The following is a 10,536-nucleotide window of genomic DNA, read 5'->3' on the forward strand; positions in this document are numbered from 1 at the left end:
GGAGAAAACGACCAAAAAAAGGGCTTTTTCCTCCCTGCAGGGCTCCCTGGCTTCGCAGGGGGGGGCCCAGCACGGACTCAGCCCCTGGCCCCCCCCCAGCTGGGGGCTGCGGCTCCCTCCCCTCCCCACCGTCCCCCCCCACACACACCCTGGGGACACAGAGCCCATGTCCCTGTCCCCTGTCCCCTTCCCCAGCGGTGGCACGAGTGCTGTGTGTCCCCCCCCCCAAAAAAAAAAAATAAAAATAAAGCCATCGCTCCCCGCAGGAACGGCCTCATGGATGTATATAAAATATACAACACCCCCCCCGGGTGCTGCGAGCTTCCTCGGCGCAGTGCCCTGCCCGGCACCCCAGGGTGGGGGCAGTTTGGGGAGGTGATTTTTGGCTTTTTGGGGGGGTAAAGGTGCACTGGGGGGGGCTATGGGTCTGTGCCATCCCCCCCAAAAAAAAACAGATGACAGCAGAGGCGGGGGCTCAGCTCGGATCGGGCTTTACTGGCTCCGGGAGCGCGCGGGGGGGGCTTAAATATGCACGGGGTGGGGGGAACCCGGGATGGGGGGGGGTAAGGTGCTGGTCCCCGGGGGGTGTCCGTGGGGAGGGGGGGGAGAAAGAGGGGAAGGGCAGGGGAAGGAGGAAAAGGGAGAAGTGGAAAGAAAAGGAAAAAGGAAAGGAAAAGGGGAAGGGAAGGGAAGGGAAGGGAAGGGAAGGGAAGGGAAGGGAAGGGAAGGGAAGGGAAGGGAAGGGAAGGGAAGGGAAGGGAAGGGAAGGGAAGGGAAGGGAAGGGAAGGGAAGGGAAGGGAAGGGAAGGGAAGGGAAGGAGGAGAAAAAGGGCAAGGGAGAAAGAAGACGAGAGGAAGGGAAAAGAGAAGGAAAAAGGAGAAGGAAAAGGAAAAAAGGAAAAAGAAGGAAAAGGGAAAAGGCGAAGGAAAAAAGGGGAAAAGGAAAAAGGAAAAGAAGAGGAAGACAAGGAGAAGAGGAAGGGAAAGAAGGAGAAAAGGACAAGGACAAGGAAAAGAGAAGAGCAAAGAAAGGAGAAGGAGCAAGAGAGGAAGAGGAAGGGAAAGGTGAGGAAGAAGAGGAGGAGGAGAAGAAAAAGAAGGGCAAGGAAAGGAGAAGAGGAAGGGCAGTGGAGGTGGGACGAGAAGCCAAGAGGAGAGGCACCGGGTGCCCCCCTGCTCCCACGGGGACCCTGGGGCCCTCCTGGACCCCCCACCCTGTGCCAGCCCCCGGGGCCCACCGCGTGCCCCCACCCCGTCCCCGCGGCCACCCCCAGGGCCCACCTGGTGCCCCCCACTCCCCATCCTCAGGGCCAGGCATCCTCCTCCAGCCCCTCGGTGTCCCGGGGGGCCCAGGGGGGCTCGAGCAGGGAGGAGAGGACGCTCTGCAGGGCCCGCCAGGGCTGGGGGGCACCGGGGGGCCGCGGCGTGGGGATTCGGGACGGCTTCTTACCGGGCTGAGTGTCCAGCCGCGGCTTGGCACGGGGGCGCAGGGCGGGGGGCACGGGGTAGGGGACCCCCGCTGGCATCCCCTTGTCCCCCGTCCCTTCGTCTTCGTCCTCATCCTCCTCTTCCTCTCCTGGCACCCACTCGGGGTCGGATTCAGCGCCGGAGGCCGGCACCAAGCTGCTCTCGTCCGAGGAGCTGGAGGGGCGCCCGTGCCCCCCGCCGCCGCCGCCGCCCTCCTGCGCCTGGGGGGCTGCCGTAAGGGGGGGCCCGGCCCCTCCGTGCTTGCTGAAAACGTTGAGGGAGGAGGAGGAGGAGGAGGAAGAGCAATAAGCCGAGTCGGCGGCCGCCCCGCCGCCCGCTTCGGGGGTCCCCCGTGCCGGGGGGGGGTCCTGCAGCTCCATCAGCCGCGTGTTGGCCAAAAATTCCTCCTCCAGCCTCCCCAAAAGCTGCTGCTCCTGCCCGGGCTCCAAGCGCAGAGGGGCCCGCAGCCTCCTCACCAGCTCCTCCAGCTCCTCCTGGAAGGCGTCCCCGTCCCCGTTTCCATCCCTATCCCCATCCCTGTCCCCGTTCCCGGGCAAGGAGCAGCGCCGGGGGGTCTGGGGGGTTTTGGTGGGGGTCCGTGCCCACGAGTGCTGCCCGTCGCGCCCTCGGCGGATCAGCAGCACGGGCTCGGTGGCCACGGGGCGCCCTTGGCTCCGGGCACGCGGTGGTCCCGAACCCGGCCCGTTGGGGACACGCGGGCGGCCCCGCTCGTCCCCAAGCCCCCCCGGGGGTTTGCGGAGGGGCAGGGGGCTGCGGTCGCCCGAGCGGCTGCGGCCGGGGGGCTGGCGGCGAGGTGAGGGGGTCGTGGGGGCCGCGGGGCGGTGGGGGCGCGGGGGTCCCGCCGAGGACACCGAGGACACCGAGGACGAGTCGCTGTCCCCCGACGGGCGGCGGCTGCGGGCGGGAGCGGGGTCGCGGGGCCTGGGGAGGGGGGAGAGGAAGAGGAGGGTGAGGGGGCCAGACCCCCGCTGCAGCCCCCAAAACCCTCCATTGCACCCCAGCACCATACGTTGCACCTCGTCCCTTGAACCCCCCTTGCACCCCGTTACCCCCCCATTACATCCCATTGCACCCCCACTGCACCCCCCTATTACACCCTCCATTACATCCCATGGCACCCCCATTACACCCCCTTACCTTCCATTACATCTCCCTTACCCCCCCTTTATCCCCATTACACCCCATTAAATCCCATTGCACCCCATTACACCCCCACTGCACCCCAATGCACACCCTGTTACCCCCCATTACACCACATTACAATCCGCTTTACCCCTCATTACACCCCCGTGGCAACCCAATTACCCCCCATTGCACCTCCCTTTACCCTCCATTACACCCCATTGCACCCCATTACCTCCCATTACATCCTATGGCACCCATTACCCCCATTGCACCCCCTTACCCCCCCATTACACCCCAAATACCCTCATTACACCCCCATTGCACCCCATTACCCCCATTGCACCCCCTTACCCCCCATTACTCCCCCATTTCACCCCCCATTGCACCCCATTACCACCTATTACCCCCATTACACCCCCCATTACACCCTATGAACCCCATTACCCCCCCATTACCCCCATTCCCCCCCCAATCCCAGCAGTGGGCGTGTCCCCTCGAAGCCCCGCCCCTCCCGCCCCGCGCCTGCGCAGTGTGTGCTGGGGGGGCAGCGCGGGGCCGCTCCCTCCCCGTGGGGCCGGGCCCCGCCGCGCTTCCCGCCCCGCCCCCCCCCACCCGGCTTCCTGCCCCCCCCCCTCCCCGCCGGGCCGCGGTCACCATGGCAACGGGGAGGGGACAGCGGGGGGACACCCCCATTATCCCCCATTACAGCCCAGTACCCCCATTGCAACCCCTTACCCCCCCATTTCACCCCCATTGCACCCCATTACCCCCACTGCACCCTATTAAACCCCATTACACCCCCATTACCCCCCCATTACACCCCAAATACCCCCATTACACCCCCATTGCACCCCCCATTACACCCATTACACCCCATTACCCCCCCATTGCACCCCATTACCCCCCATTACACCCTATTACACCCCATTACACCCCATGGACCCCATTACACCCCCATTAGCCCCCCATTACCTCCTCATTATCCCCATTGCACCCCCTTACCCCCCATTGCACCCCCCATTGCACCCCCCATTGCACCCCCTTACCCCCATTGCACCCTATTAAACCCCATTACACCCCATTACCCCCCCATTACCCCCATTGCGGGGGGACAACATGGGGACAGGGAGGGGACAGTGAGGGGGGGGACGAAGGACAGCATGGGGACAGTGAGGGGACAGGGGATAGCGAGGGGACGGGATGGTGAGGGGAATGGGGACAGCATGAGGACAATAAGGGGACAGCGAGGGGATGGGGACAGTGAGGGCACAGGGGACAGCACGGGGACAGCAGCCACCCCCCGAGCAGCACCCATGGGTGCTGACCCTACCTGAGGGCTCCACCGGGGCTCCTAGAGGGGCTGGCGGAGCCGTGCGCGGGGCCCCGCGGGGGCAGCACGGCACCGGCCGACGGCTTCGGGATGCCGCTGGGAGGGGGGCAGCCCCCGGGAACAGGGACACGCCGGTCCCGGTCCCTGTCCCTGTCCCTGTCCCTGTCCCGGTCCCGGTTGTGGTCCCGGTCCCCGGGGCAGGCGGGCTCGGCACGGCGCGGGGTGCTGGGGCTGGCGGCTGCTTTCTGTGGGGAGAAGGCCGGGGGGCGGGCGGGGGGCAGGCGGTGGGCTGCAAGGGAAAAGGGGACACGGGGGGGGTCAGGGGGTGCTCGCCCCATCCCACCCGACCCCTCGCACAGCACCGGGACCTTCGCCGGGGGTGAATTTGGCCCAAAGTGGGAACAAACTTTTCTTGGTTTTCCCCCATTCCAGCCGGATCAGTGCCCCGAGCAGCCCACCCTGCAGGAAAACGGCCCCACAAGGAGAAAGGAGAGGGGAAAAACCCCCAAATAGGGGCGAGTGGGGGGCGGTTTGGGGTCGGGGGGGCACTCACAGAGGGAGGCGCAGCGGCACGGGTCGTGCTTGTCCAGGTAATGCTCCAGCGTGTCCCAGCCGCCCCCGACACGCACCATCACGTGGCTCCTCAGCACCTGGGCAGGGGAAGCGGTGTGCCGTCAGCCCCAAAACCCCCAAAAACCCCCCAAACCCCAAAAAAAGGCAGCATGGACCCCAGGGTGTGAGGGGAGCCCCGCCAGACCCCAAAAGGAGGTGGAGAAGTGGGGGTGAGGGGAAGGATAAATCCCGTCCCCACTTGGGGCTGGGGGCACTGAGTCCCAGGGTGCCAAACCCCGACCCTTTTGGGGTTCCCCCATGGAAGGGCCCCCCCAGAACCACGCAGGACACGTCCCCAGGGCCCCCCCCCAGCCCCAAAAAGGAGGTGGGGGTGCTGTTCTTACTCGCACGAAGATGAGGGCGTTGGAGTCTCCCACTTTGTATTTACCCTCGGAGACTTTGACCATGGGGAACTGGGACGGGCACGTGCAGCAGCCCAGGATCTCCCGCACCTGAGGGGAAAAAGATGAGACCCCCCCCACGCCGGTCAGCGCCCCCCACCCCAAAACCTGGCTGCACAACCGGGGGGGGAGCCGAGCAGCTCCCATCCCGTGCGCCCCCTCAAACTGGGGGGCACCCACGAGGGGCCGCAGCCCCCACAGAGCCTCCCCGAGAGAGGGGCCCCGGGGACTTCCCACAGCCGGGCACCGAAAGCAGCGGGTTTTTTTGTTTGTTTTTTGTTTTTTTTTTTTTTTTAAAAAAAAGGAGAATTAAAAAAAGCCCCAGAATCCTCCCGCCGCTCCCAGGCGTGTCCCCGGGGTGGGTTTTTCCACTCGGGAAAGCGTCAGTTCTTGGCACGGCTCAAAACAAGCAAGTTTTTTGGGGGGGTGGAGAGGCTGCGCCCCGTATCTGGGGGGTCCCCAAAGGGGGTTTGTGGACCCCCCGCTGCCCCCCGGCCCCGTCCGCCCGTGTCTGTAGGGCCGGGAAGCTGCGGGGCTGACGTCAGGGATTAGGCACGGGTCCACGCCGGGGGACGTGGGGACATGGCCGCATCCTGCCCCGGCTGGAGGAGCGGCGTGGCACAGGGACACAGCCTGGGGGGGCAGAGGGGGCTCGGGCAGGGGGGATTTGGGGGATTTGGGGACAGGGACCCCCAGGGACATCCCTTTTGTGCCTGGGGTTTGGCATCAGCACAGACCTGGCCCGAGGGGTGGGTGCCCCCAGCACCCCTCTGGCTTCACCAACCCTGTTTCCTTGTTTTTTTTTAGCAATTCCCCCCCTTTTTTTTTTAATTCTTATTTTTGTGTAATTCCTCCTTCCTGCCCACTGCTCTCCTCCAGCCAGGCCAGCGTGCGGCCCCCCCCCCCGATCCTCTCATCTATGGGGAAACTGAGGCACGGGGGGGTGGGAGCTGCAGGGAGCCCCGGGGGCCTGACCCCGAGCCCTGGGGACATGGGGACGAGCGGGGGACCCCCTTGGGGACCCGTCCCCCGGTGCGGTGGCTGGGCCAGGCCGGATGCAGGCTCCTCCCCGGCTCCATCGCTGCCCATAAAAGCCCATGGCGAGGCATTACGCAGCCCGGAAAAATTCCCTCGGGGCTGGCAGCGCCCCGCAGGGGGGCCGGGGCAGGTTGGGGTACCCTGGGGGGGGAGGTCAGCAGCACCCCAATGTCCCCCCCCGATCCCCCAATCCCCCCGGGAGCTGCGTCAGGCTGCGGGATTTAGCGCGGAATCGGGGTTTTGATTAAAAAACGGCTTTGGGATTAGGGGATGGGGGGGTCAGGGGAGGGCAGGGCTGCGTTAATCCACCCTGCGCACTGCTAATCCTGGCCGAGCCGCACGTGGTGCCCCGTGTCCCCTCACCCCATGGCACCCCTCCCGATGTCCCCGGGGATGTCACCGCTACGGGGTGACAGCCCCACACCCGTGGGTGGCCGGGAGCTCACGGGGACCCCAAGGAGTCTGGGTGGGAGGGTGGAGAGGACACCCCATGGGCTGGATGGAGCATGGTTGGGTGCGTGGAGGACCTCCCCCAGCACGGACAGCCCCGTTTTTGGGTGCAGGGAGGACCTCCCATGGCCCATGGAGGTCCTGGGGGGGCACCGAGGGCTGTGGGGGCTGTGGGGAGCCCGGGGGTGCATGGGGAGAGCGCCGGGGGGCCATGGAGGTCCCGTTGGGTGCATGGAGGGGACCTCCCAAGGGTCATAGAGATCATGGTGGGTGGGTAGAGAGGACATCCCATGGGTCATAGAGTTTCTGTTTGGGTGGCTAGAGAAGACCTCCTATGGGCCATAGAGTTCCTCCTGGGTGGACAGGGAGGACCTCCTACAGGTCATAGAGATCACATTGGATGGATAGAGAGGACCTCCCATGGACCATAGAGATCCCGTGGGTGGATAGAGAGGCCATACTATGGGCCATAGAGTTCCTGTTGGGTGGATAGAGAAGACCTCCCACAGGCCATAGAGTTCCTTCTTGGGTAGATAGAGAGGTCTTCCCATGGGTCATAGAGTTCCCTGTTGGGTGGCTAGAGAGGACCTCCTACGGGCCATAGAGTTCCTGTTGGGTGGCTAGACAGGACCTCCCATGGGTCATAGAGATCCCATTGGGTGGATGGAGGACCTCCTAAGGGCCATAGAGTTCCTTCTTGGGTAGACAGAGAGGAACTCCTACAGGTCATAGAGATCCCAGTTGGGTGGCTAGAGAGGACCTCCCATAGGTCATAGAGTTCCTTCTTGGGTGGCTAGAGAGGACCTCCTACGGACCATAGAGATCCCAGTTGGGTGGATGGAGGGAACCTCCCATGGACCACAGAGATCCCAGTTGGAAGGATAGAGAGGCCATCTTACAGGCCATAGAGATCCTGTTGGGTGCCTAGAGAGGACCTCCCATGGACCATAGAGATCATGTTGGGTGGATAGAGAGGCCATAGAGCTCCCGCTGGCTGCCTAGAGAGCCCCCCCCGGTCCAGACCTCCCCTCTGGAGGCTGGAGGCCCCGTGCCGCGCTCACCAGCTCGTCCAGGTTCCTGAGGTCGCACAGGGCCAGGCGCTGCCCGCCGCCGGCCGAGCCCAGGGCCCTGTTCCTCGGGGCCCGGCCCTCGCGGTGCGCGCCCAGCGCGCCCTGCGCCGTGGGGTCCCGCATCTCCTCCTCGATCTCCTCCTCCATCTGGATCAGCATGGGGGCCAGCATGCCGAACTTGGCGCCCCGCCTGGCCACCTCCAGCAGGCAGAGGACAAAGTTCTTCTCGTTCTTCTTCAGCACCAGGTCGTTGGTCTCGAACATCAGCACGTCCTGGATGCCCAGGTCCTGGCGGCACCACTGGATGAAGTTGGAGACGTTGTCGCGGGCCACGAAGGAGCCGGGGGCCACGTTGCGGGCCTGGAAGACCACCTCGCGCCGGGGGACCCGCATGCGGGCGGCGGCGGCCGGGTGCCGGCGCTGGAAGTCGCCGGCGCTGCGGGTGACGTTGTTGGCGTGCTGGCAGAGGGCGCAGCCCGTCTCCAGGCTCTCCAGGAAGGTGTCGGGCTGCACGTCCAGCTCGTACAGGGTGTTGAACCACTCGGCCAGGTCCTCCTTCATGGCCTCCAGGTACTCCTCGCTGGAGCGGAACGGCCGGATGCTCTTGGAGGCGGCCGACTGGATGTTGCTCTGGTCGGCCATGGCGAGCTGGGGGGGGGGGCAGCGGGTGTTATATGGGACCTGGGGGGGGCTCAGACCCTGCAACAACCCCCCCAGAAGCCCCCACTCACCTGGTGCCCACCCCACCCAGTACCCACCTCACCCAGTGCCCACCCCACCCGGTGTCCCCCTACCCAGTGTCCCCCCCCACCCGGTGTCCCCCCATGGGCACAGGGATGTCACCGCCACCCGCAGGACCCCCACTGTGTCCCCCCCACCCCACTGTGCTGTGTGCCCCCCCCCCCCCAAGATGGGGTTGATGTCCCCAGTGCCCCCCCCACCCCCTCCCAAAGCTGCCCAGTCATCGTGGGTGGCACCCACCCGGCTGCCAGCACCCTGGGTGCCACCCTAGGGGGGGGGGGTTCAGGGAGACCCCCTCCCCCCCCCCAGGAAACCCCATGGGGGTGTAACGTGGGGCTGGGGGGGCTGCACTGGGGGGTGGGATATTTGGGGGGGGGGACACAAGAGCCAGTGAGCCCCCACCCCTGAAGGGAGCCCCCCCACCCCAACCCCTCACCCTGGGGTCTCTGCTGGGGGGGGGGGGGGCACTGATAAGGGGGTGTTGTGATAAGGTGACCTGATAAGGGGGTGTCCGGGGGGGGCAGTGCCCGGGGGGTGATGGGGGGGGGGTTGGGGTGGTGCCTGCCGCGGGGGGGGGGGGTGGCTGTGACAGGGGGGGCCCTGCAGGGGTACGGGGGGGGGGGGTCTGGGGGTGGTGTCTGCTGGGGGGGGGGGCACCGTGCTGGGAGGAGGGGGGGGAGGTTAAGAGGGGGAGGGGCGAGCTCCCACATGGGGGGGGGTCCAGTTTTGGGGGGGGGTCTCTTTGCTGAGGGAGGGGGGGTGTCGGGGGGGAGGGGCAGCACCTGCGCGGCAGATGCCGACTGGGGGGGGGGGTGATTTGTGGGGGGGGGGCTCCCGGGGACCCACGGACGCAGCCTCAACTCGGTGCCCACCCCCCCAAAAACCCCGTACACCCCCCCCCCCCCCCCACCAAAACCCCCCGCACTCACCGTCCCCGAGCCGCTGCCTCCGGGCCGGGCCGGGCCGGGCTGTGAGCAGCGGGGGGGGGCCCCGCCGCCTCCCCCGCCCCCGCCGCCATCCGCCGGTGGCCCCCGGGGCCGAACCGGGGCTGAAACGGGAGCGAAGCGGGGGCCGAGAGCCCACCCCAGCCGCCCCCCCCCCCCCCCACCTCGGAGCCCCGCAGCCGCCGCCGCCGCCGCCTCGCCCGGCCGGGAAGTTGGAAACGGCCCAGAAAGGGCAGGGAGGGGAGAGGAGGGGGCGGGGGCACCAACCGGGGGGGGGGGGGGGGAATGGGGGGCGGATGGGGGGGTGGGGGGAGATGGGGAGGGATGGGGGTGGGGATGGGGGGGGTATTGGGGGGTTTGGGGGGGATTTGGGGGGGTTTGGGGGGGATAGGGGGGGATATGGGGACGTGGGGGGGTATCTATGGGGCATTGGGGGGGGGATTTGGGGGGGGAGATGGGGTGGGGGGTGACACATGGATGGGGATATGGAGATGGGGGGGGTATGGCTGTATGGCTGCAGGGACACGTGGGGGGATCTGTGGGGACGTGGGGGGGTGGGAAGGGATATGGGGGGACAGGGAAATGGGGACGTGGGGGGTGGGATGATGGGGATGTGGCCACAGGGGGGACAGGGACATGGGGGGCACAAACACGGGGTGATAGGGCCACGGGGGGTGTGGGATGATGGGGATGTGGCCGCAGGGGGACAGGGACACCCAGGGGGGTGGCTACAGGGACATGCCAGCCCCGGGGGACAGCTCCAGGGACATGGGGGGGGGGACGCAGGGGTACGGCCAGGGGGGATGTGGACATGGGGGGGGCACAGCCATGGGGACAGGAAGGGGACGTGGGAACACAGCCAGCATCCAGCCCCTGCACCCCAGGGTGGCCCTGGGGGAGACACACGGGGGGGGGGGCTCAGTGCAGGAGCAGGATTTGGCCCCAACCCCACCAAGAGGGGGAAACTGAGGCAGGAGCACGGCTCCGGGACCCCCAGGGCAGCGGTTGCTGCTGTCACCCCAAGCAGCGGGGTCCAAAAGAGGTCCCTGGGGTGCTTGCCCCCCACCCCAAGGAGGGCAGAGCAGGGGAAATCCCAAATCCCCTTCCCGCGGGGTCAGCACAAGCTGGACCCCACAGGGGCTCAGCAGACCCAGGGGAAAGCTCTGCTGGCTTTTGGGGTCCTGGATCAAGGGGGACACGGGCCCACCGCCCCCCAAAGGCACAGAAGGGACTAAAGGGGCTCCTCCAGGCTGCTGCACCCACCGGGGTGACGTTCCGAAGAGAGGCCAGAAGTGGTACGTTTATAAACATCGGGAATTTTATTTTATTTTTTTTTT

The 10,536-nt window shown here is 66.6% G+C and overlaps 1 protein-coding gene across 1 annotated transcript; it reads right to left on the reverse strand.

Annotated features, from left to right (window-relative positions):
• Positions 1–1,265: 1,265 nt before the first annotated feature.
• Positions 1,266–9,326, reverse strand: GAS2L1 (growth arrest specific 2 like 1). Its single transcript, XM_032199354.1, has 6 exons — positions 9,185–9,326; positions 7,506–8,162; positions 4,900–5,007; positions 4,497–4,593; positions 3,944–4,232; positions 1,266–2,409 (listed from the first exon to the last, which is right to left on the reverse strand). Exons 2-6 carry the CDS (start codon positions 8,154–8,156, stop codon positions 1,305–1,307), a joined length of 2,250 nt encoding a protein of 749 aa, XP_032055245.1. The 5' UTR covers positions 8,157–8,162; positions 9,185–9,326; the 3' UTR covers positions 1,266–1,304.
• Positions 9,327–10,536: the final 1,210 nt, after the last annotated feature.

This window comes from Aythya fuligula, chromosome 17, assembly GCF_009819795.1.
Source record: "Aythya fuligula isolate bAytFul2 chromosome 17, bAytFul2.pri, whole genome shotgun sequence".
NCBI classification, from domain to species: domain Eukaryota; kingdom Metazoa; phylum Chordata; class Aves; order Anseriformes; family Anatidae; genus Aythya; species Aythya fuligula.

What these genes read in the sequence shown, in the direction of transcription:
- GAS2L1 (XM_032199354.1), bottom strand. Translation starts at nt 8,156, where the DNA reads ATGGCCGACCAGAGCAACATCCAGTCGGCCGCCTCCAAGAGCATCCGG. An exon ending in ACGCCCTCATCTTCGTGCGA is followed by an intron (nt 4,594 to 4,899) that starts GTAAGAACAGCA and finishes TCCCCTGCCCAG; the next exon opens with GTGCTGAGGAGCCACGTGAT. An exon ending in AGCCCCGGTGGAGCCCTCAG is followed by an intron (nt 2,410 to 3,943) that starts GTAGGGTCAGCA and finishes CCCCCTCCCCAG; the next exon opens with GCCCCGCGACCCCGCTCCCG.